This window comes from Malaclemys terrapin, chromosome 24 (assembly GCF_027887155.1).
Source record: "Malaclemys terrapin pileata isolate rMalTer1 chromosome 24, rMalTer1.hap1, whole genome shotgun sequence".
Lineage (NCBI taxonomy): Eukaryota > Metazoa > Chordata > Testudines > Emydidae > Malaclemys > Malaclemys terrapin.
The window spans coordinates 683,423-709,601 of NC_071528.1; the positions used below are offsets into that span (position 1 = coordinate 683,423).

The 26,179-nt window shown below is 44.0% G+C and overlaps 1 protein-coding gene across 3 annotated transcripts in view; it reads right to left on the minus strand.

Annotated features, from left to right (window-relative positions):
• RANBP3 (RAN binding protein 3) overlaps positions 1–26,179 on the minus strand; it is a 199,178-nt gene that overhangs the window by 107,170 nt on the left and 65,829 nt on the right. For all 3 annotated transcript variants that reach the window (XM_054013387.1, XM_054013389.1, XM_054013386.1), the window contains 4 exons: positions 21,170–21,241; positions 4,228–4,293; positions 2,880–2,972; positions 1,982–2,091 (listed from right to left, as the gene is read on the minus strand). In XM_054013387.1, the coding sequence (XP_053869362.1) occupies positions 1,982–2,091; positions 2,880–2,972; positions 4,228–4,293; positions 21,170–21,241 (341 nt within the window). The remainder of the gene's footprint in view (positions 1–1,981; positions 2,092–2,879; positions 2,973–4,227; positions 4,294–21,169; positions 21,242–26,179) is intronic.

A 26,179-nucleotide genomic window follows, 5' to 3' on the forward strand; every position in this document is an offset into this window, starting at 1 on the left:
ATAAAATCTGATGAGGTTCAACAAGGGCAAGTGCAGAGTCCTGCACTTAGGATGGAAGAATCCCATGCACTGCTACAGGCTGGAGACCAACTGGCTAAGCGGCAGTTCTACAGAAAAGGACCTAGGGATTACAGTGGATGAGAAGCTGCATATGAGTCAACACTGTGCCCTTGTTGCCAAGAAGGCTAACGGCATATTGGGCTGCATTAGTAGGAGTATTGCCAGTATTGATCAAGGGAAGTGATTATTCAGCACTGGTGAGGCCACATCTGGAGTATTGCATCCAGTTTTGTGTCCCCCACTACAGAAATGTTGTGGACAAATTGGAGAGAGTCCAGTGGAGGGCAACGAAAATTATTAGGGGGCTGGGGCACATGACTTACGAGGAGAGACTGAGGGAACTGGGCTTATTTAGTCTGCAGAAGAGAAGAGTGGGGGGGATCTGATAGCAGCCTTTAACTACCTGAAGCGGGGTTCCAAAGAGGATGGAGCTCAGCTGTTCTCGGTGATGGCAGATCATAGAACAAGGAGCAATGGTCTCACGTTGCAGTGGGGAAGGTCTAGGTTGGATATTAGGAAAAACTATTTCACTTGGAGGGTAGTGAAGCACTGGAATGGGTTCTCTAAGGAGGCGGTGGAATCTCCATCCTTAGAAGATTTTAAGGCCTGGCTTGACAAAGCCCTGGCTGGGATGATTTAGTTGGGGTTGGTCCTGCTTTGAGCAGGGAGTTGGACTAGATGACCTCCTGAGGTCTCTTCCAACCCTGATCCTCTATGATTCTCAGCAACATTTTACATTCAACCGTTTAATGAATGTGTTTAAGTATTTAAAATATAAGCATCTATAAAAACACTTTAAATGTGTATGGGACAGGAAACTGGGGTGGAGGGAAAAGCTGGGGCATTGGTTTAGTTAGTAGGGTTGATGAAGGAAGCTGTGCAGTAAGGAAACTTGTTTCTCAGGCTCTCTAGTTCTGTTCCTAACAAATTCATGGCCAGCCTTTCATTCAAGCTCTCTGTGCCTTTTTCCCTCTTCCCCAGCTTCCCACTAAACTGATAAATTTGGCCAGCAGAAGATGCAGTCAGACTGAGCTTGTAAGGTCCACTGGACTCAGGATCCTCTGCGGAGCTGCATGACAGTTGCCCCAGGCAGCAGTGCCTCTTTCATAGAGAAGCTTCACTTCTCATGCGATATTTACATTAAAGCTTTCTACCCCTCTTGCCCCGTGACTTGCACACAGGGCAAAGAAAGGGAGATATTTGCAGGCAAAGCAGTACGAGAAGCATATCGTCCAACTCCGAGAAGGTGGCCCTCTCCCTATCAGGCTGGCAAATCTATAGTTCATACAGGAGACCCAGCCCAGTGAACCTCACTAAATCAAGTCACACTTAGGCTTCTGTCAGCAAACTTTATCAGATCAGTGGGATGCAGCTGGTGATGTGTTGGGGTTGCAGCAGACACCAATGGGGAGGCGCATCACTTAAGAGATAGACCCTAACCATTCTATGTTAGGAACAGAGACACCTGGGCAGTTGATCCAACCAGGCAGCTATTGAGGACAGAATTCGTCTGTAAGAAATGCACTGTTCTACTAGCATCTTTGGGGGGGATCCATTGATTATGATTATGCCAAAGGGTACCTTCTTAATTAAGAATGCTTGGATTCAGTAAGCCTTTAAACAAGTATTCTCTAAATAGCACCGATTTGTATTGCACTCATTAGAAATACGAGGGGAGGGATAGCTCAGTCGTTTGAGCATTGGCCTGCTAAACCCAGGGTTGGGAGTTCAATTCTTGAAGGGACCATTTAGAGATCTGGGGCAAAAATCTGTCTGGGGATGAGTCCTGCTTTGAGCAGGGGGTTGGACTAGATGACCTCCTGAGGTCCCTTCCACCCTTATATTCTAAATATTCTAAAACAACATTCAAATGAGAATTTATAGAACTGCAACTGATCATCTAAATTACTGTCAAACTCACCTGGTCTTCAGCGTCAGAAACTTTCTGTGTTGTGTTACTTAATGATTCTGATGTGGCTGCCACTGCAGAGTCTGGTGGGATGTTTACACCATTGGTCCCACTGCTGGGAACTGTAATGAAAAATGTTATATGCTGAAGAGGCCATCCAAAAGGATATTCAGCTTTTGAAAATAATATGGAAAATTGCAGTTGGAAAATTTCCAACCCACTACAGCCCCTAAGAAGCTTTAGAAGTCAGTAGCATTAAGAGTCCAACATCATTCATCTTCTACATTCCCAGAAGGCTAAAAAAAAAAAAAAAATCAATTTGGAACCATTATAAAATGTGTTTATAAAATGTTTAGTGTGAAAATTCTACATATTTAAATTTGACCTATACTCTTCCTTAGCATTTTATAAGATCAATTTCATAAAGTATGTACACTCAAAGTCTTATAAAATGAGGAAACTGTTTTACTAAGGCCCCAAATCATGCAATTATGAAGCAAGTACATGACTCAATTACTTAATGTGTTTTACTCATAAAGTTAATTATATTTTACACCACCAGACTCCAGGGTCTGTGGCTAGGACACAAACATACTACTCAGGTTCTGGAGACAGACAATGCCTCACAGTTCACCCAAGATGCATTTACTAAACAAACACTGCGTATCTCATTGTGTGTTGTTTCTTATGTGACAGTTGTATTTCACCCTAATGACTTCCAGGTTCCTTTGAAACCAAGTGAAATCTGGAAGACATTAAACAAAGAGAAAGGTCACTCTGAGGAGAAACAAACAAAATTAACCTCAGAGTTACAGCTCTGTTGCCATTTTGGTCCTCTTTCCCAACATCACTATGCATACATGATCAAAATGCATGGACTATTATAGAGCAATAGAGGAATGTGATTTACCCATTTGTGAAAAAGCCTTAGGCTGTGGTGCTTGTAAAACTGCAGGGCGTAGTACACTTCGTTGCTGTTCCTTAGGTTTCTGGCTTGGGAGACCTAAACATGAAAGCAAACTTTTCCAGGACCCTCAAGTACATTAGCTGCAAAAATCAACATCTACTCAATCTTCTCCTTCAGTGTTTCTGAGACAATGCAAGATTGAAGTGGCACAAAGTTCAAATTATATCATACTTGTCCCCTGGAAAATACATTTTCCTGCCCCCCCCCCCCCCCAAATTAATTCAGAAAGGGTAAGATTACTGTTTTATTCCTAGTCTTTAGACAGTTCCTTAATGCATTCTGCATTTTCCCACTAAAAGCTACATTAAAAGATTAAGACAGAATAAAAGCCAGAAAATTCAATTAAGAGTAAAGTGCAGAGAACATGCATTCCCAGCTGTATCTATGAAAGCCATGCACAGCTCCACACACTAGGTCTTATTCTTCCCTTTAAATTCTCCCACAGGTTGTGGAGGGTGAAATACTTTTCATGGCCTGAAAACTGAAACTTATTGAAAACACTAATCTAGCATATTGTTCCATTTAATCCTGACCGGCTCTGGGGGTCAAACTGATCTTTTTGGAATTCTATAAAACAACACAATATGCTACAGTTCTTCCATTCACATCTGGATCTTAAAAAGTCTATTAGGAACCCTCCCACCCCACCCCACCCCTCCCAACTGGATCAACTCCAGAAGTCTATGGAAATCCCTGATCAGTTAGGGTTTCTCCTCAGAAGTAAAAAAAGGATCACTTGGTCCATTAAAATGTTATGAAAAAATTGTCATCTTTAACATTAATATTTTACTTGTACTGAAAGAGTCATTTTCCAAAGTATCCAAAAAGATGTCCTGAATTTGGATAGAGGCTAAGGAGACTGCTAGATATACTGACTGCCTCCATCCTCGTACACATGCCCTAATTTTGATTTGTATAAATTGGCTTTTGAGCACTAGAAGAGAGCAAAACAAAACATGAGAAAGCAATAAGCTTTGGTAATATTTTACGAACTCCCATTTGTACTGAGAATGAAACAGTTTAAGTTACAAATCATGGCTTCCACTAACACAGAGCAACAGTTTTATTTCCTTAAACTCCTATGGTAATTGTAACAGCACTGCTCTCTCTGTCACATACTTACATATACAAAACAAATTTCTTAACTTCGGTGTTCATGCAATAAAAGATGATTTTTCAAACAGGAACTAGAATCCTTCCGATTTGGAAGATTAGTTTGAGGAAATTCCTGAATAAAACGAGGTCCTCATTTAATGTGCTTTTCCTCTGCCTCAGAAAATATTAAACCTACCTGCGCTGGGTGCCTGGCCATGGATAAGTGTTGGTGGTTTCAGCCGGAATCCACTGCTCTTTTCCTCTAGAAGTACAGTACAAAATATAAGAACATAGGTTCTCAGAGGCATGTAGCCAAAACAAGGGACCAAGCAGAATGCAAAGAATTAAGCACTCTGACGGCAGACAACAGAGAATCAGAGACAAGCCACAGAGCGCTCACACTTTTCACAATGTAATGCCCACTGGCAGCAGAAATACCTAATATAAAAAGAAGGGGGCGGGGAGAGGCAGGAATAGCTTAGTGGTTTGAGCATTGGCCTGCTAAATCCAGGGTTGTGAGTTCAATCATTGATGGGGGCCACCTAGGGATCTGGGGCAAAATCAGTACTTGGTCCTGCTAGTGAAGGCAGGGGGCTGGACTCTATGACCTTTCAGGGTCCCTTCCAGTTCTATGAGATAGGTATATCTCCATATATTTAATGCTGCAAAATGGTTTTTTTCCCAAATTGAAGGAGGGTATCTTGTTTTCCTCAGTAAGAAATACGGTCTTAGCTTCCACTGAACAAGACAGTAAAATTAAATCAAGAGGCCCAAATTATGAGTTGTTGCCAGATATACATTTTAAATTGTATTGTTTTAAGGAAAATATAATCAGATTTTTCATTGTGTTGTAAATCATGGAGTTCCCGGGCACAAAAAAATAAAAATGGATACTTATTAAGAAACAAACAGATGCTTTAACCAAGTAGAGACATCAGACTAAAACGTAAAACTGAAAGCATGGCAAAATCCAACAGCAGCTACCATTAAAGAACATAAGATATTATACTGTTGACGGGATATACTTGAAAGAGATGCAAGCAAGCAGCGTATATCTACTTGGTCTCCCTGAGTGGGGAAAAAAGGAAGGGATATCTGAGGTCCTCTATTATATTGGGTTTAGATGCCTTTACTGAACCAGTCTTAACTGAGGATTATAGAAATAGTTTAAGGGGACAGACCGGTAATGAGGAAGCAATATGGGATAATGTTTGCTCACTATCATAGTGAGCAGAACCCCCCCCCCACACACACACACACACTTATAATCTATTCACATGTGTCAAGCTTTCCTATTACAGAAGACCTATCCTTAGCCATATCCCCAGCACAGAAGCAACAATACTTGTACAAGTAGCCTGTACAGGACATTTTGCTGTGAATAGTCTTTGGTTTCTGCAGCCCCACTTTGCTGAGATACAGTTTGCTAAAACACTACTATATGAGGAGGAAAAAGATCCTTTTTGAGGGATCAGAAATGGAACTAGAAAATGAAGAACACCAAAGTAATCCAATGAGCATTAGAAGCACAAAAGACTAATAAATTTCCAACACTATGAAGGCAATTACCCCTTTGGTGATGGAAGGCAATGTTTATGTTGAACCAGAATTCTACAGAACACTTGGTTTTCTATTTGTCTATGGCATCAAGCTGTATCTACATTAAAATAAAGGTAATCAAGTTTCATATTTCAGGGCATAAATTAATTGCTTGTGGGGTGTCAAGAAAATCTCTCACCTTGAACATTGTTCAATAGGTTAGGAGATATACCAGGGAGTGAGGGGGTTACTTAACTTTCAAGCAACAGCTGGAGGCTGGACAGTACACTTAGCAGACCTGATGTTTAATCCTACCATGGAAAATTCTAGGTCCCCAAGAACTTCCATTTACTCATTACATTAACCTCCCTACCTTCCTCAACACAAGCCAACTTAAGACTTCAGACCAGGGAGCTAAGGAACACCAGGATTTGTAATAATTCATTACATACAAAATAGTTGCAAGAAAAAAAAAGGTAAAAACCCAAAAGACGTCATTCATTTTCCTTCACCACTTCTAGGGTAAGTGACTAATGTAATAATGCATCAAAGGAATGAGAGAGGAAACATTATTTGTTACTTATATAGATGTACAGATACCTGCTTCTATCAAAATGCTTTATCCACCACAAGCTCAGCAAAATACTCCCATCTCTCAGATTCTGAACACAAGGGCATTTATCTATTAACTTAGTAAAGGTCACTCTGGGACACATCAATGGTCCAAGTAGTCTCTGGTGGTTATTTATAGTCACTACCATAGGAGGAGGAAAAACCCACACCCAATAGCCAGCAGGCCAACTGCACCTTCTTAGACTATTACACGCTTTTTAGAAGAATAAGTTTTACCCATTTAAAGAGATTTCACTGAACAAATCTTTTTTCTAAACAAAAAGAGTTGCTCAAGGCAAATCTTCCCTAAATTAAACTGCTAAAATAAACTCACGATTGCCTAAAGCAGGGAATTTACATACATAAGGACTCTGTTCAGCTCTCAGAGCAGTGGCCTCAAGACAGGATGCACTGTTCCCTCCTCCAGAAAGACTTCTTAAAAGGGACAGTTATGTTTCATGATGTGGAAAGGAAAGGAGCAACAGACACGTTCAATTAAATTGAAAAGATCTCTCTTCAGCCAAGTTAAAAGGAGACAATTAAAAAAAATGATTTAATAGTGTCAGCCTGCCAGGAGCTGGTAGAGTGACTGCACAATCAGCCCCCAGAGAAAGGCGGTATCCCCAGGCTGCCAGGAGCAGGACATATTATGAAGGCAGAACAATCAGCTGTTGGATGTCAGGGACCATAATGGGGTGGTCTGACTTAGCAGTGGAGTCATGGCTGCAGTCAGGAGTAACACCAAAAATCAAAATCAGAGTAAAAAGCCACTCCAAGGATTAAAACAGAATTGGAATCAGAAGTCATGCCAAGGGTCAAAGATGGAGTCAGTAGCAGGGGTGAGGGAGAGAAAGCAGGAACCAGGAATAAGGAGTAGGGCGAGGTAGCAGGAGCCAGGAACAAGAAGTAAGAGGCCTTGATCTCAGGGGTCTAGCCAGCAACAGGCCTAGCAACTAGTTGCTCAGAGAACAGGTGGGACAGGAACAGGAAGCTTTATATCTGGTGGTGTCCAATCAACAGTCTGTTGCTAGTCAGTGGGTGTAACCTCTGGTGGCGGGTATTGTTCCTGCTGTGGAGAGCTGCTGGTGCTACAGTGTTGTTATTAGCCGCAGCTGGAGAGGCTTGGAGCTCTGGTGTTAGCTACACCAGCAGAGTGCAGCTTGCTGATTTAGCAGACCTCGATGTTACTTATAAAGAAAGACCACAGGTTTTGTTTGCTGGCAAAGGCATTTGGCCAGGTTTATGGTTGACAAAGCATGGTACTAGTTCCCCATAGGAGTGACAGGTACACTAACATTTATGCCCATGACACAGTAGCATGCTGTTCAATCAACATACCAGGATGCTGTCCCCTAGACAAGTGCAGAGATGTTCCTTCTATGACTTTTATTTTTTAATACAATGATACAAATAAGTTATGTATTATATTTTATCATGGGTGGAGATTGGGGGCACTGCCCCCCCCCAACTGGATACAACGCAGAGGCAACGTGTGAGGGGCCCCCAGATTTCTCCCTTGTAATTGGTCCTGCTTCCTACTTGAGGAGAAATGTTCAGGGGGAGGGGAGCAGTGAAGCCAGGAGCTCTGTGCCTGCTGGGCGGTTCCCTCCTCCATGATCCATGTAAGGGGAGGGCAAGACAGCAGCTCCTGATGACTCTCAGCACAGCCCACAAGGGGAAACAGACTGGCAGACACAGAGCAGCTGGCACTGCTTCTCCCCCCCCACACCCCATTAGGGGGCATGGCAGTGACACACGGCGCTCTGCGTTTCTCCACGTGGACTGTGTAAGGGGAGGGCAGGAGAGCAGCGGCCTGCACGGCAGAGCTTGGGACTGTTTTCAATCAGAACCAGGCGGCTGAGCTGCTTTCCAACCCAGGTGAGTGCTCAGCTGTGCCGCTATAGCGCATCTGGGACGGATGCTTTAAGCCGATGGGAGAGAGAAGCTCTCCCGTCAACATAGTGCCGTCTACACAGGGAGTTAGGGTCAGTATAACTATGTTGCTCAGAGATGTGGATTTTTCACACCCCTGAGTGACGTAGTTTTACTGCAGGAAGTGTGTAGAGTAGACCTTGCCAAAGATTCGTATTGACGTCAATAGGAATTAGATCAAGCACCTTGAGAAATGACTCTAAAAACCTATCGCAGGGATAACATTTTCTATTAGATTCTATAGGAAGATGTAAAACACCTATGGAAAATTGACTGTGACTTTTACAAGTTTTAAACTTGAGTAAAATATTATTCTGTTTTAACTTAGAGTAAAATAATTTGATGGACCTATCTAAATCCGAGAACATCTAACCAAAGGGAAAAAGACTATTCCTTATACATAATATAAAAATGCTGTATTCATCTTTAAGATAATGTTTATGTATCTCTAAAATCAGGGAGACATGATTCAGAGTTACTTAAAAGTGCTCAGTTCTGTTCATTCAAGAATTTGTTTTTATTCTAATGTTGATTTTTAAGTGGTAATGGGTAAACATGGCAAATAGTTAAAATAACAAAATAAGGGTGATGCAATCACAAATACAGTTTACGTTCATTATTTAAAGTACACTGTAATTTAACTACTGCTAACAAATCGGTAAATCTAGAAGTTAGACCTATACATATTAAGCCTCTTGCGCCTGCCCTCCTCCCTCCCCGCCCAAAATAGAAGTGAAACTATGCCTATGTATTTTATATGCTTTTCATTATTATTCTGTACCTGCTAGTTTAAACAAAACATTCTCATCCATTCTCCCATCATTTCCTTTTTATTTTACAAGGGGTTTGTGTGTGTCTGTACCATCTCCTAAAAATGTGTTTATGCAGTTACTTTAAAACTCTGTTTTTGTACTATCCTCCCAGGTTTAAAACGTGCTTAATTGGTTAACTAATACCTAGTGTGTTCTATTCTGCCAAGGCCAGGCCTACTCTAGTTCATAGCCTTTAGTCCATACGGTTAGTTTTGCCTAGGGCTCCAGCAAGGCCTACAGGAGGCATTGGCTGTATTTCCCACATCTGACCCTGCAGTGCAATGGCACAGAGGCTAAGTAAAAGCTTTACCAACCCTACAGGCCTGGGTTCAAGACCTGTGTAATCTGATACCACTGCCCTGTCTCAGGATAGTCCCTGTGGAAGGCCTGTACTTTTGCAGAGGCATACATGTGATGAGCTGGCTCCCAAGAGCATTCTTCAGGCCCATAGCCCCCCCTCCCCCCGATCAGATTTAAATTTTATTAGAGAATATTTAAAAATAAAGACGGTACAAACGATTCAAGGAGTCAGGTGTCAGTCATTGGGGGGAACATACAGAGTATGGGGGGATGTTTGTTATGTTGGGGTTGGCAGCTCACATAATATATACGGACTGTAGTGTCCCCAATGGGGGGGGGGGGTGATGGGCGAGATCAAGATCTAGTTGATAAACGGTGAGGGTCAATCATCCACACATGGGGTACAAATAGCCATGGGCACAAGTAGGCGGGTTGGGTGATGGTGATGGGGCAACCCTCACGGGGTAGGATCCAGGGGAAAGAAGCCCTGCAGGGTGGTGGGGGGGGTTGATAGGTCCCATCCCCCTTGCGGGCGGGTGAGGTCTCCCCGGCTCACTCCTTGGCATTGACAGTGGCCGGTGAGGTTGGGTGGGTTCAGGGCTCAAGAGACAAGGCCCATCGAGGGGGGGGGGGAATATAGGCCACTTCCCCCTTGCCGGTGGGCAGGGTCCCCTTGGCACACTCTCGTTATCGGCGGTGGCCGATGGGGTTGGGCGGGTTCAGGGCTGGGGCGGGGGGGGAAGGAAGGGACCCCTCCCCCTTACGAGTGGGCAAGGTCTTCCTGGTTCGCTCTCAGCACTGGAAGCGGCCGGTGGGGTTGGGTGGGAAGGGGCTCAGGGGGTAGGATCTCTGCCCCCTTGTCGGTGGGCGAGGGCTCCCCGGCTCGCCCTTGGCATTGGGGGCGGCCAGTGAGGTTGGGTGGGCGGATTTGGGGCTCAGGCCAAGCGGGGGGGGGGGGGGGGTGGTAAGTCCCTTGTGGGTGGGCGAAGTCTCCCTGGCTCGCTCCCAGAGTTGGCGGTGGCCGGTGAGGTTGGGTGGGTTTGGGGCTCAGGCCCAGTGGGGGGAAGAAGGGGGGGGGTTAGCGAGTCCCTTCTCCCTTACAGGTGGGCGAGGTCTAATCGGCTCGCTCTTAGTATTGGCGGTGGCCGGTGATGTGTTCCGTGTAAATGTCCCGGGACCAACGGATAGTGTCTGAGACTACAGGCATTTGCGAATCCAGGGTGTTGCATACTATGTACTTTTCATGGTCTCAGACTTGAACCTGGAGTGGAGGTGTTGCACACCAGCAGGGGAAAGGATGGTCAAGGAAAGAATTCAGGAGGGAGACATGGAATACTGGATGGATCTTCCAAGATCTAAGGAGCTGTAATTCAAATGCCACCAGATTGATCTACTGAGTCATGAAGAAAGGCCCTGCATATTGATCATCTTATACAATTTATGCAAAGGTCGGCTGGCATTCAGGTATTTTGTGGACAGCCACACTTTCTGGCCTACTTCTATAGGCAGGGCTTCTTGGCAGTGTTTGTCAGCATGGCGTCTGCAAGCTGTCTTTGCTGCTTCCAAGTGCTCTTTTAGCTTGGCTTGAGTTTCATGAATGGCCTGTACAAGACTGAAGGCAACAGGAACTGTTGTGGGTGGGGGAGCAGAGGAATAGAAGCGTGGATTAAAACCACACTAGAAGGGACTGGATCTGACTGAGACATGTTTTGCATTGTTATAAGTGAATTCAGCAAGCAGAAGTAATGCAGTCCAGTTATTTTGACAGTCGCTCAGAAGCGGTACAGGTTCGAGCTGTTTGAGCTCCTAGTTGATGCATTGTGACCAGCTGTCAAACTGTGGGTGATGGGCGGTGGATGCATGGGGCTTGACATCTTGAATACAAAACCTGGATATAAACTGGGAGCCACAGTCCATTGTAAGATGGCTGGGAAAGCCATGAAGGTAGAACATGTGTGTAATTAGAAGGCATGCGGTAGTTTCCACAGTCAGGAGACACACGCATGGTACAAAATGGGCCATGTTGGTGAGTTGGTCCATGATAGTCAGTATTGTGTTATGCCCTTCAGATTCGGGTAGTTCCGATATAAAAAAAAAATGAAAAACAAAAGGCCATAATAGCTACCAAGTGCACTTTAATGGAGCTCAGAGACAACTCTGTCTTTTGCAGTTCTAGGATGTAATCAAGTATATCTGAAAGCAGAGTGGACACAGGTGAAAGATGTCTTAGATCACACCAGTGGCTGAATCTCATCCACTTCTGCAGGTAATTATTACAAGTGGACTGTTTTCTATGTAATACTCTTCTTACTTCTTCAGAACAGGCTGTTTTTTGAAGAACCCCAAGGCTGGGATGAAGACTTTGACCACTGTCCTGAGAGAGAAGATGAGGGACAGACTGTAAGGTGATCAGTTGACAGTGAGCTGGATGAGGTAAGGGAACCATGTCGGTTTTGGCCACGTGGGGACCACCAAAAGAACCCTGTCCTTGTCCTTTCTTATTTTGATCAGCTCCCTGCAGATCAGAGGAGTTGGAGGGAATGCATACAGGAGACCTTAGCGCCTAGGAAGGAGAAAGGCATCTCCCAAGAAGCAGTGACCCATTCCTCCTCTTGAGCAGAACTGGAAGCATTATTTGGTTTTGGCCATGGCAAATAGGTCTATTTCTGGGAAGCCCCAACATCAAAATATATGGCAGAGTAATGGGATCTATCTCCGATTCGTGATCCTGCGTGAAGCACCTACTCAGCATTTCTGTGGTGATGTTTTGCATGCCCGAAAGATAAGCTGTTGAGACGCTGATATGATTTTGAATGCACCAATTTCAGTCTTACTGCTTTGGAGCAGAGGGAGAGCAACCTCGCAGCTCTGACAGTTCATACAAAACCTGCATGACATGTTGTGATCCTCATGCTTAGCAGCAGTCCATGATTAGCAACAGAAAATGGAAACAGGCATTCCTGACTGCCATGAGTTCCAGGAGGTTTATGTGTAAAGTGGTCTCAAGAGGTTACCACCTGCCTTAAAAAGTCAGAGTGCCTAGATGGGTTCCCCATCTCAGTAGGCATGCATCTATCATTAGTAGTAACATTAGAGAAGGCTGAGCAAAGGGTATCCCCCTGTGCAGATGTTGTGAGGGTCCTTCAAGCAGTTGAGAGATCTTTTCACACCCACAGGCGTCAAGACTAGTTTATTCAAACTCTGTTTGTTCAGCAAATAAACAGTTCTTAGCCGCCCTGGGAGGCAACGCATGTGAAGTCTTGCATGTTATAAAACTACCAGTTGCTCTATGGCCCAACAGCTGGAGACAATTTCCCATGGGTATTTGGGGGCTGATCTGGACTGTAGTGACTAAATTGGCTAGGGCTGCGAACCTCTGCAAAGGGAGGTATGCCTTGGCTGGTACCAAGGTAAGCTCCTATGAACTCCAAACTTTGCACTAAGGTTAAGGTGGACTTTTGTATCTTTAATAGTAATCCCAGTCAGAGAAATAGGTCTATGGCCCTCTGAATGACAAGCCGGGCTTTGCTGTAGAACCATCCCTTGAGCAGCCAATCACTGAGATATGGGAATATCAGAATTTCTTGTCTGCACAGAGAAGCAGCCACCACTAAGAGAACTTTTGAGAATACTCTGGGCACAAAGGAGAGACCAAATGGGAGCACCTGTACTGAAAATGTTCTTGATTCAAAGTGAAGCATAGGAATCTTCTGTGGAAGGGGTAAATCGCTATATGAAAGTAAGAATCTTGTATGTTGAGAACCAATCCCCTTAATCCAGTGATGGAATTGCTGCTGCAAGGGTTACCATCTTGAACTTCTGAATATTTACAAATCTGTTGAGTAATCTTAGATCTAAAATGGGTGTCCATCCGCTGTTATTTTTCGGAACCTGAAAAGTACTTGGAATAAAAACCCTTCCCTCTGTGTTGCATAGGAAGTGATTCTATACCACCCAAGTTCAGGAGGGGTTGTATTTCCTGTCATAGAAGGTATTCCTGAGACGGGTGCCTGAAAAGGGACAGGGAACGGGGGTGGGATGGCAGGAGGGAAGTAAAGTGGATGGCTTATCCTGTTGAAATGATCTCCAAAACCCACTTGTCCATAGTTATATGTCCCCAAGCCCAGCATAAGTGAGAAAGGAAGTCTCTGAGGTGATGGAGACATGCAGATTGTTGCAGCAAGTCTGAGTGGTGATGGTAACTCAGCACCTCAACCACCCTGTCAAAAGAGATCTCGTCCCATTCAGTCTGGGACTTATTAAACTTTCTTTTTTTGTGAAGGGGTGTAGATTCCCAGAGAACACGTCTTTTAAAGTATGTAGAACCTAGTCAGTCTTATCTGCGAACAGCATCGATCCATCAAAAGGAAGGGCCTCAGCTGTATTTCCTTAAGAAATCCCGAGAGCGGAAGTCAGGAGCCCTCCTCATGATTACTGCCACAGAAACACAACGAGCGGCTGTATCACAGCATCCAGAGAGTCCTGCAGTGATGTTCTGGCCATCAGCTGACCCTCGGCAATGTGCCTGAAATTGTTCCACCTTCTCTGGAGGAAGATACTAAGTAAAGGAATTAAACTTCACATAGTTAGTATGGCTGTTTTTCATCATGAGGTCTTTGTAGCTGGCAATCCTAAATTGTAGAGTAGTCAGTTTAGTAGACGTTCAGCCATATAAGTAACGCTGCTTTTGGTTTTTGCCATAAGGAATCAATTCAGCATGGTTCTGTCTTCCACATTTGTTAATAGTGTTGACCACAATGGAGATGGGGGAGGGATGCAAAAATAAAAATTCCAAGTCATTAGAGGGGAGTATATTTTTTGTCCACCCTCTTACATGTAGGCTGTATTGTGGCAGGGGTATGCCAAATTATTATTGCAAGGTCTAGCAGAGCCCCGTTAATACGTAGTGCAATGCAGGAAGATGACATATGCAGAATATTGAGCAGCTTACGCGGTGACTCTTCAAGTGGAATTTGTAAGGAGTCTGATATCCTTTCAGTGATGAAAATCTGGGAAACTGATGAGAAGTCCACATCATCTTCCTCATCATCATCACTAGGTATGGGTGGGACACCTGTAAAGATAGGTGGAGAGTCCATCAGCACTAGGTGAACCTCCAGGGATTGAGAGGTTCTTGCTACCAAGAATGGGTCAGTGCCAAATAAAGGAGATTCAGGTGTCTCTATTACTGGTAAATCCTGAGGGAATCGAAACTCTTGCACTACCGAAACAATGGTCAGTACTGAGCAGGTCGCCTGGACAGAAGTAACCATGGAAGAAGGAGATGAAGGTATCGAAGGTCTTATGTGCTCCAATGAATGACCAGTAGGTGTTAGTCTACCATGTCCTTGGTGCCTAGAACTTTGTCACCACAGAAGACCAAACGATGTCAGTACCAGTTTAGAAGAGATGGTCTTCTCCATGCTGCTGCGATCACCAGATGGTACAAATCTTCCACAGCCAGAATCCTTAAGAGTCCTTGGACTTGTTGGTGCTCATGATATATGAGGAACCTGAAGCCTCGTGGGTACCCAGTTGGAGAACAGTACGTGCCAAAGTGGTTGCCGGAACCAGAGACTGTCCCTTTGAGGTAAATTCACTACCAAGGGGGCTTGAAGACTGCATCCTAGAGTTCTTTTGAGAGGATTCCAGAGACTTCCTCTTCAATGCTCTAGGGAAGTGCTGCACCAAGGAGGTCGAGGCAGTCAACTTGCTCAGAGACAACTATACGGGGAGGGCCCCCTGGGGTCAGAAGCAGGTCAGAGCAAACTCTCCATCATGAGGAGACATAGCTTAAGTTCCCAATTCTTTCAGGCTCTTGACTTTAATGGCAAGCAGAAATTACACTTTTAGGGAACATGAGACTCCTCAAGGCAATGGACAAACCAGGAATGCCCACCACTCACCAGGCTTGCCTACCAGCACAAAAGGTAGTGTTTAAGACTTGGTTGCATGCCTTCCAAGCATTTAAGTTCCGCTGAGGGGAGGAAAAAAATGGAGAAAGGACAATGATCCTTACAGTGAAAACTATAACTGTGTGTGTGTTTTAACTTTATAGAATTACAATAATTAATATAAAAGCTAACACTAAGTACTAATACTAACTAGTAGAAAAGAGAAAAAATACAGTTGAGGTAAGCTCAACTCTGACATTGCTAAGGCTCAGTCTCAGGCAGCGGTGATTCAAAAGAAACTGAGGGCAGTTCACCCGCACAGCTCCATATAGCCATGATGCAGAGCACAAGGCAGGGTGGAGTGCATGCATGGACCGAACAGGCACCACTACCCAAAATCTCCAATCAAAAGCACACCCGGCGCATGCAAACTTGAAGTGGAGCACCCGTAGGGACGTTACTCCAGGAAGAGCTTCCCGGTGTTCCCCAATCACCACTTTCAGTGATGTGCTTTCCTGTGTAACTGGGCCAGACCCCAAAGGTGACCCATCTACTGTTTCTACAAGATCCGGGATAACCTTGGGTTGTACTGGAAGATCAAGGACTTGGGCCATGGAAAAATCCATATAATTCTCACCCACTCCTGAACTGATCAAGGCCCATACCATGGGGAAGGCCTGCTTGACCTGCAAGATCCACAGGTGCAGGGGAATATGTAGAACTGGAAATGAAGAATTCCTGGTTTAACAGTCTCAGGGTTTCTCCATCATGGTACGCAGGCTGGGAACCCTGATTGGGTGTGGGGGTATTCTTTTCCCTATCATCAGGTTAGCAGGGGTTTTGACAGGGCACGTGGATGTAGGACTTGCTAAAGGCCTAGGCATAACTAACAGTGTGAACCAAGACTGTGAACCAGAGTAGGCCTGGCCTTGGCAAAATAACAATGACCCAGGTATTAGCTAACAGCAAGTAAGCACATTCCTGACCTGACAGGATGCTACAGGAACACCTAGAGCTCTCAAGTAACATCAGTTAACCCATTCTTACGTGAAGATACAGGAACACAGTGACCCCAAATAAGATAAGGGCAGGATGACAGGATAATGTTTAGGGACATTTTGTTTGAACTAGCAGGTATAAAGATATGGGCGGTAACTAAAGATGTCAGGAATGTAATACATAACTTGTTTGTAACAATGTATAAAAGCAGAAGTAATAGGAGGGGCACCTTTATACAGCCAAGGGGGAAAAAATAAAATAATGGAGATATCCTATCTCCTAGAACTGGAAGGGACCTTGAAAGGTCATTGAGCCCAGGCCCCTGCCTTCACTAGCAGGACCAAATACTGATTTTGCCCCAGATCCCTAAGTGGCCCCCTCAAGGACTGAACTCACAACCCTGGGTTTAGCAGGCCAATGCTCAAACCACTGAGCTATCCCTCCCCTTAGTGCATCCTGGTGCATTAACTGAGTGGGTACCATTGTCGTGGGCATGCATGCGTTAGTGCACCTGTAACCACAGTCAGGGCGCTAATACCATGCTTCAGCAACAATAAACCTGGCTGAGTGCCTTCGCCACTGAACCAAGCCTGTGATCATTCTTTATGAGTAACATCAAGGTCTTCTGAATTAACATGTGGCACTATCTGCTAGTGCAGCTGATATTGGAGTTCCAAAAAACAGTAACAATGCTGCAGCAGCAACAACATTCCACAGCACTTAACAGTGGATACCACGTGCCCTGCTCCTCCACAATAGAAGCAGAGGGTCTCCTGTTTTCTACACTCTCACTCACCGGAGAATAGGTGGGACTGTACTGTGTTAGTGTGAACGGACTCAAACGAGGCAGAGCTTGCTTGGGCTTGAGCCTTAGGTAAGTGCAGAAGGTAGGTGGAACCCTTTTACGTTCCAGTTTCTTCGCAAAGACCACGCCAAAACTGCTGGAGAAGTGCGGCCATGTTCCAGGCGGTATCTATGGCCAAGCATCAGAACTGGGTGACAAAAGGGGCTGACTCCTGCACTTAGGAAGAAAGAATCTCATGCACCGCTATAGGCTGGGGACCGACTGGCTAAGCATCAGTTCTGCAGAAAAGGACCTGGGGATTACAGTGGATGAGAAGCTGGATAGGAGTCAGCAGTGTGTCCTCGTTGCCAAGAAGGCCAATGGCAAATTGGGCTATATTAGTAGGAGCACTGTGAGCAGATTGAGGGAAGTGATTATTCTCCTCTATTTGACACTGGTGAGGCCACATCTGGAGTACTGCGTCCAGTTTTGGTCCCCCCCACTACAGAAGAGATGTGGACAAATTGGAGACAGTCCAGCGGAGAGCAACGAAAATGATTAGAGGGCTGGGGCACATGACTTATGAGGAGAGGCTGAGGGAACTGGGCTTATTTAGTCTGCAGAAGAGAAGAGTGAGGAGGGATTTGATAGCAGCTTTCAACTACCTGAAAGGGGGTTCCAAAGAGGATGGAGCTAGGCTGTTCTGTGGTGGCAGATGACAAAACAAGAAGCAACAGTCTCAAGTTGCAGTGGGGGAAGTCTAGGTTGGATATTAGGAAACACTATTTCATTAGGAGGGTGGTGAAGCACTGGAATGGGTTACCTAGGGAGGTGGTGGAATCTCCATCCTGAGAGGTTTTTAAGGCCTGGCTTGACAAAGCCCTGGCTGGGATAATTTAGTTGGTGTTGGTCCTGCTTTGAGCAGGTGATTGGACTAGATGACCTCGTGAGGTCTCTTCCAAACCTAATATTCAATGATTCTATGACTCCAGAGTTTGACAAAGCTTTCATACAGCAGAGTCTGTCATGCAGGATTTGTGAGGGTCATTAAAAAATAGTAGCAAATGCTTGTACAGATAAGTCCCAGTTGGTCAACATTGAGTGATCCTGCTCTAGAAGGGGAGAGACCTATGCCAGTGCTATCCCAGTAAGCAGGTCAGCATTAGACGCAATTTACTTGATTGTGACATACTCCTTGGTCTGGAGCATAAACAGAAGTCTGCACTAGGTAAGGAACCCATGAAACTTATTGTAGGCATCATTATATATTTCCAGCAGAGGGACTCTGGGGCTGGTCCACCAAGCTGGCATCGTAAGGGCAGACAAGTGGGTACCCACAGCCGCTCCAAGTGCTGGAGCTTGCTCCAGCAAGGAGCGATTTCTCATCTGTAGCTGTAGCGCTTGGTCCCTCACTTTCAGGTTTTCATCCTATAGAGAGGGGCAGTCTGCTCCTGCAGACTCACAGGCCCCTGGGGCAACAGTGGGGCAAGCACCCTGGAGGTGTCCATACTTAGTCCAAGGATTCAGCAGCGAGTCCTGGAGAAGACCAAGAGGATCTGAGCAAGCTGCTAGAGTCTCTAACAGAACAGTCTGACCTAATGGTCAGAACAAGGGGTGGAATCAGGGTTATAATTGGGAATCATGCTGAAGATCAAAGCCAGAGTCAGAATCCAAAATCACACCAAGGGTCAAATTTAGAGCCATGTCAAGAATTAAGTCAGAATTGGAGTCAGAAGTCACACCTAGGGTCAAAGGAGGAGTCAGCAGCAGGGGTCAGGGCAAGGAAACAGGAACTAGGAGCAGGACATGATAGCAAGAGTGTGGAACTAGGTATGGTAAAAGGAACAAGGAGCAAGGCAAGATAGCAAGAGACAGGAACAAGGAGTAGGAGCCAAGCAAAGAGGCAGGGAGTTGACGTCGGAGTTCTAGGCAGCAACGGTACTCGTGAGTTGTTGCTTGAACAAGTGGTGGGACAGGAACAGGGAGCTTTATACCAAGTGGTGTCCAATCAGCAGTCTGCAGCTAGTCAGTGGGTGTAACATCTGGTGGTGGGGCATCAGCTGCAGTTTCATCTGACTGCAGCACAGTGCGTAAATCTCTCACTAAACAACTCCGCAGGCCTGGGTTCCAGACCCGCAGTGCCTGACAACAGAGATGGCAAGAACCTTTGCTGGTAACCACAAGTAGAATTTTTAATAGATTAACTGAAAGAAGCGACAAAGAGTCCCGTGGCACCTTATAGACTAACAGACGTATTGGAGCATAAGCTTTTGTGGGTGAATACCCACTTCATCAGACATATTCACCCACGAAAGCTTATGCTCCAATACATCAGTCTATAAGGTGCCACAGGACTCTGTCGTTTTTTACAGATCCAGACTAACACGGCTACCCCTCTAATACTTAACTGAAAGAAGAATCTAGTTCTCCTCAGAGAATTATAAAAATGCATGTGTTCTGAGGGGAAGAAGTGCAAAAGGGGGGTTGGGGGCAAGGCAGCATGGATGTTTACCACGATCAATTTGTTGTGATTTTGCACTTCACCATTCTGCAAATTGTGTATGACAAATGGGAAGGAAAGTACAACAGAAACAGTAACATAGCAATAAGGCTAATGGGGCAGTTGGTATTATGGAGGTTGCAGAAGTCACCCTCTGCTTTTGAGTTGGGTTAAGTGTTAAGAAGTTTCATTCTGCTCTTTACTATGGAGGAGGGCTCCATCATTAAGATTCAGTTTTGTACTTAAAGCAGGGATTCAACACCTCTGTTATGAATAAAGAATACACTGATCTTCTCCAATACTTACTGTGAGTACAGAATAAGTTTACTAAGAATTTGCAAGTAAATTTGTTAGTTGATGAATCAAAACTAATTATTTTAAAATGGGTTCTTTAAGAAATTTAGCACCTCAGGCCCTTGTCTCATCTCGAATGGTTTCAGTAACAGAGTAACACTATCTCTTCAAATTTCCTATATAGTTAAAACTCACTGAAATCTTCTGCATAGGCTAAATTTGAAGAATGTCCTGTAGTGATCCCATGAAGATGGAAGACAAAATCTAATTCAACATCAGTTTTATCTAATCTACGACCATGACCACTTAAAAATTTATCATAATTTTATGGTTATTTAATGGTGTCACTAAAGAACAGAGTTAAGATTTTACATGTGCCATATCTTAAAATGTTTTCCTACAAGTGTACCATTAACTCTGAATTTCCTGAGTTTATAGGTCTTAGTTTAGGAATAAATACAACCTTTAGTCAAAATTACTAATCTGTAACCACAATTTTAACTCTATCTTGATGTAGTGTTTGTCTGAGAATCTTCATTGGGAGTGATTTCAAATGGCGTTGGACCACAAACGCCGTGGCTACACTCAAAACTTCAAAGCGCTCCCGCAGCAGCGTTTTGAAGTGCGAGTATGGTCGCGTGCCAGTGCTGGGAGAGAGCTCTCCCAGTGCTGCAGGTACTCCACCTCCATGAGGGGATTAGCTGGGGCACTGTTCACACTGGCGCTTTACTGCACTGTAGCTTGCTGCGCTCAGTGGGTGTTTTTTCACACCCCGAGCAAGAAAGTTGCAGCGCTGTAAAGCGCCAGTGTAGCCAAGCCCGAAGACTGTTTGGGTGCATGTGTACACGCTTCCACTCTACAGCTGGGGAAGTGCTAAAGATAGCACATGCTGTAAGTTATTGCAGACGTGGGCAAAGTCCCTTGTTCCAAAGGGAGGAAAGAACTGGGGCTGTGGTAACTGTCTGATCCACTGAAAAAAAAAAAGTGAAATTAAAACCATCTTCTAAAAACATTTTAAAAAGTCACATAAGGCTAAATTAAATTCTATTTTCAGTAATGAAATGTTTGTATGATTTGTGGGTTATGTTATATTTGTAACCATATACAGCTGACATGACAGCAGGCTATTAAGCTAGTAGGGTAACAGATACAAAACCTGAATCATACCACCTTCCATTGTACAAAACAATGACATACTGGAAAATGACATATTCCACTTCATCTGAAGTTCAGATGGATTGCAAAGTGGGAACTGTAAATAAACAGTTTATATCTGCAAACCCCAGAAAACAAACCATCTATAATGACTGATAAAAACAAACAATCTACTTATGAGGGGAGATGAATTTTAGCAGCTAACTTACATTCTTTCATCTAAGGGCTTAATTTTAAAATGTTAATTAGCCCGCTCTAGATCACAAGCACAAGGCATAACAGCTTGCTGAAAAAGGCAAAGAGATTAGGAAGCTCACCTGGTTCTGAGTCAGAATTTCCTGCAGAAGGTTCACAGAAGCTTGATGGCATAAAGACATTGTTCTTTGTTACTGTAGTCAAGAAAAAAGTTACTAAGAAAAAAACCACACATACAGACACAAGAGATTAGTTTCCCTCATTGTAAAGTCCCGCCCTTCAATATAATAATGGATCAGCTGATACTGAACTCAAATAAAGAATTAAACAAGGGTAACACATAATTAATGCCAATCAACATAAGTTTAATGGAAAATAGACTAACAATATTTTTGATGGTATTACAGATTTGGTTGATAAAAATAATAGTGTTGATGTATACTTAGACTTCTATAAAGGCATTTGACTTAGTACTGCATGACACTTTGATTAAAAAACTAGAACAACATAAAACTAACAAAGCACACATTAAACAGATTAAGAAACCGCTTGAGTGGGTGTGTTTCTAGTGGGGTCCTGCAATGATCGGTTCCTGGGCCTATGCTGTTTAACATTTTTTATCAATGACCTGGTGGAAGAAAATATAAAATCATCACTGATAAAGTTTGCAGATGACACAAAGATTGGGTGAATGGTAAATAATGAAGAGGACAGGTAACTGATACTGAGCAATCTGGATCACTTGGTCTACTGGGCGCAAGCAAACAATATGTGTTTTAATACAGCTAAATGTCAATGTATACACCAAGGAACAAAGAATGTAGACCATACTTACACAATGGGGGCCTCAATCCTGGGAAGCAGTGACTCTGAAAAAGATTTGGGGGGTCATGGTAGGTAATCAGCTGAACAGGAGCTCCCAGTCCAACACTGTGGCCAAAACGGCTAATGCAATCCTTGGACGCATAAATGGGAATCTCAAGCAGAAGTAGAGAGGTTATTTTACCTCTGTATTTGCTCTGGTGCAACTGCTGCTGGAATACCGTGTACAGTTCTGGTGTCCACAATTTAAGAAGGATGTTGATAAATTGGAGAGGGTTCAGAGAAGAGCCACAAGAATGATTAAAGGATTGAAAAACATGCCTTACAGTAATAGACTCCAGGAGCTCAATCTATTTGGCTTAACAAAGAGAAGACTAAGAGGCGACTTAATTCCAATCTACACGTACCTACATGGGGAATAAATATCTGATAATGGGCTCTTCGATCTAACAGAGAAGGGTCTAACAAGAGCCAATGGCTGGAAGTGGAAGCTACAAAAATTCAGACTGGAAATAAGGTGTACATTTAACAGTGAGAGTAATTAACCACTGGAACAATTTACCAAGGGTCGTGGTGGATTCTCCATCACTGAATTTTTAAGTCAAGATTGGAGGTTTTTTCTAAAAGATATGCTCTAGTTCAAACAAAAATTACTTAATGGAAGTTCTCTGGCCTGTCTTCTGGGAGGTCAGAGTTGCTTGGTCGCAACAGTCACTTCCGGCCTTAAAAGCTATGAATATATCAACATGTGAATTTCAAACTGGAAAAGATGTTAAAAGTCAAGCACTCAAAAGTTAGGAAATGCCAAAGCTGGCAACAGAAGAGTAATATCTACTTCTTTAAAGACACCACATACAGGATTTCCTCTGTCGGGTCCCACCTAGACTAGGATTGGGAGGTATGTTTGCTTAATATTCTAACATGTTTGAATCAACACTTTTGAAAAGTCTAGTGTGGACAAGCAGTGAATAATTTAACACGTGCTAAACTGGTTAAATTGAAGCCTAAAAGAGAGCCTAAGTTTCAACTCTAGCAGCTTAGTATGTGTTAAATGCAACGTGCCTTATCTATACTACTTTTCAGAATTGTTAGCATATTGTAGCAAACACCCTTTAACATCACACCTTTTATTCTAGTCTAGACAAAGCCTTGGCAAGTAGGTAGCTCAAGAGATCTCTTACTCATGTCTATGTAAAAAGCACATACAGCTACACCAATCGCAAGGCAATTGCTAAGATATACTCCCACGAGGCACGCATTTTTAGTGTCAGGCTTCTGAAAAAAGACATCCTGAAAGAAACAAAAACACCAGATGGTGGAAGAAAATGAATCCTCTCAAATGAAGAGCAATCATCACTGTACTGATAGTCTGATAAGGAACTCATCCTAGAAACTGAGGCCAAGCTAATGTGGCTTGAAGAACACACATAAAAGCACACGGTCATCTCCATGCTTGCAGCAGCACAGACTTGGCCAAAAGATTCTCTACTCTGGATAGTGCAAGCAATGAGCAGGCCCTAGGACTAGGAGGAGTTTCCCAGTACCACACACAATGGCTCATACCATGGAGAGATGCAATTAGACATCTATGAAAGGACAGGTTACTTACTTATACAATAACTAGAGTTCTTAGAGAGATTTTGTCCCTCTAAGTGCTCCACCCCAGATGCGCATGCACCCATGTACTTTCAAAAAGAGATTTTTGGTCTGCACCTGCGCCCTATACATTCTTATGCTCTAATCTGAGGGCACATTGGGGAGGATGGAATTGATGCCAGTCCAGTTTCTTCTTAAACCACAAAATCCAGCCAGAGGCAAGGATTCTGAAGTAGAGGGGAAGGAGGGCAGGTAGTGGAGCACCCATAGGGACAAACATCTCAAAGAACTCTAATTGCCATAAAAGTAAATAACCTAGCCTTCTCCTTTGAGCAATTGTTCCTATGAGTGCTGTTGTAATAATTGGGCCTACAAATTTACTCTAATTGTGAGCAAATGTGAAAAGTGAAACTCATAAAATGTCAGAATAACCTATAACACATGTTGGTGGGAAAAGGTGAAAAATGAAGACAAAAAGATTAAATTAGTCTAAACAAAAGGCCCACTACTAAAATTCAAGGACTGTTAAAGTCATGCCTACTAAACAAGCATGAAACCAGAAATCAATTAACCAAAATTTGGTTGGAAATTAGGCCTAATTTGTTCACAAATTAATGATGGTTCCTTTTCAGGGTCCTCAAAAAGAAAACCTTGGCGGGGGGTGAGGAGGGAAAGTTGGCTACCGCGACAGTGTCTGTGTCAGAAGAGGATGGAAGGAGCTTCACCACCTTGGTTGTCATTCCCACCATCTCCTGGAACCCCACCTGACCACTGTGCCTTCATTATCCTGATCCTGAGAGATGTCTTAACCAGACAAAGCCATCTCAGTAGGGGCAGGGGAAAAGGGTGTCAAGTGGAAAGGTAGTGGAATCTTGGACAGAGATCTCCAAGTCCCAGAAGGGATCATCCAGTTTCTATAATGTGCAAGTGTGGGGCAAGAGGCTAGAGGCGTCATTCCCAGTAGCCATGTTGTCATCAAAGTGTGAGACTGTACCAGCAGAAGATCCCTCTTGGTACCTCTCAGTAGAGGGCAGTCAGGTTCTTCAGACACTTGAAAGTTCTCTTTCACAACGGATCTAGTCAGCACTGGCAAAGCAGGGCACTGAGTGGCTGGTTAAAATGGAGCTGAAGATACTGGGGATGGTAAGGCCAGGCAATCAGTCAATCCTTATGCGCCTGGCCCATAGAAGTGGGGTCAGGGTCAGAGATGAAGCTGGCTTCCTCAAGGAGTTTGTGTGTCTGGAAGACCAGCATCAGTGCTAAGCTGGGCTGCTTACTGAGAGATTTCTGGGTGAGTGAAATACTGTAAATCTTTTTTGCTGGTATGGAGAGGTCAGCACCAGAGGGGATAGGAGCCTCGGTAATATGCGTACTAGGACACTAGGTCTCCTTGCTACCCAACTTCTGGAGCAACTTCTCCCTCTTCCTAGGCTCTCTCCTGGAGGACCTTGGGTGTGTGTGTGTTGTTTTTTTGTTTTTTTGTTTTTTTTTTTTAAAGATGTCAGGGTCTCTAAAGCTGTCCACAGGTCTCTGCTTATTGAAGCTGGAACCACAGAAGTTGCTGGGGCACCCAGATTGTCTGAGGCCAATGTATCAGGTGTGGAGAGTGAGAAGGGAGTACTTGGGCCCTGAGGCAGTAGCAGATCTCAAGGAATGTTCCATAAGGAGTAACTTGAGCCTGTCTTCTTTCAGCTTCCTAGATCTGCTCTTAAAACCAGTGCGGACCTTGCACTCAGATGGAATGCGAGACTCTCTGAGACAGCAGAGGCAGCTGGAATGTCAGTCACTGAGGGGAAAAGACTTATTAAAGGTCGGGCAGGGTTTGAAGCCTGGAGTTTTGGGCATACCCACCCTACCCACTCCTCTAAAAAAGGCCACAGACAAAGAGAGGCCAGGGTCTCAGGGGGGAGAAAGGAGGCCCCAACTACAAAAACAAAAAGGGGAACCACCCAAAGCACCCCAACGTGTGCAGGGAATTAATACAATAAAACAGAATAAAAAATAAAGACAAGCAAGCTAGATGAACTCAAAGCTAACAGACCACAACACTCCATCTCTAGCCACAGACAGTTAGGAAGGAACTGGAGTGGTCGCATATCTCCATTCTCCCATATATACTCTTTCATCACAGCACAGGGACAGACCACCTGGACACTGCTACCAAAAACCTCTGATCAAAAGCATACGGGTGTGCGCACACAGCTGGAGGGGAGCACCCACAGGGACAACTACTCAAAGAACAAAATTTTTGATAACATAACAGTCAACTGTCTTACAAAGAGTTGAAACTTAGCTTAAATTACTTCCAAAGAGACAAAGCTAACGAAATAAAAGCACTCCACATCCCAAAAAAGTGTGTCCACACATGGGGTTATGTTATATCAGCAGTTACAGTGCTATAATTATACTGGTATAGTTATACCGGTAAATTTTCCCATGTAGACAATGCTTAAGGGAAGTATTTATGAGAATTTAAATGCACCACCTTATCTTAGAAAGTATTTGGCACCAGGTTGGTCCAACTATGAAGATCTAATGCTTGCCTCTTGTGAAGTCTAAAATCAATATTTCCCAGAAAATAACTGCCCATGCAACAAACCCAAGCTCACTAGATAAGAGACTCAAAGCAGATTCACAAACCATTGCTATAATCAACAAACCTTTTCACCCTACCTCACCAGGCGTAGGGTGATCCAGTCCTGGACCCTGTCACC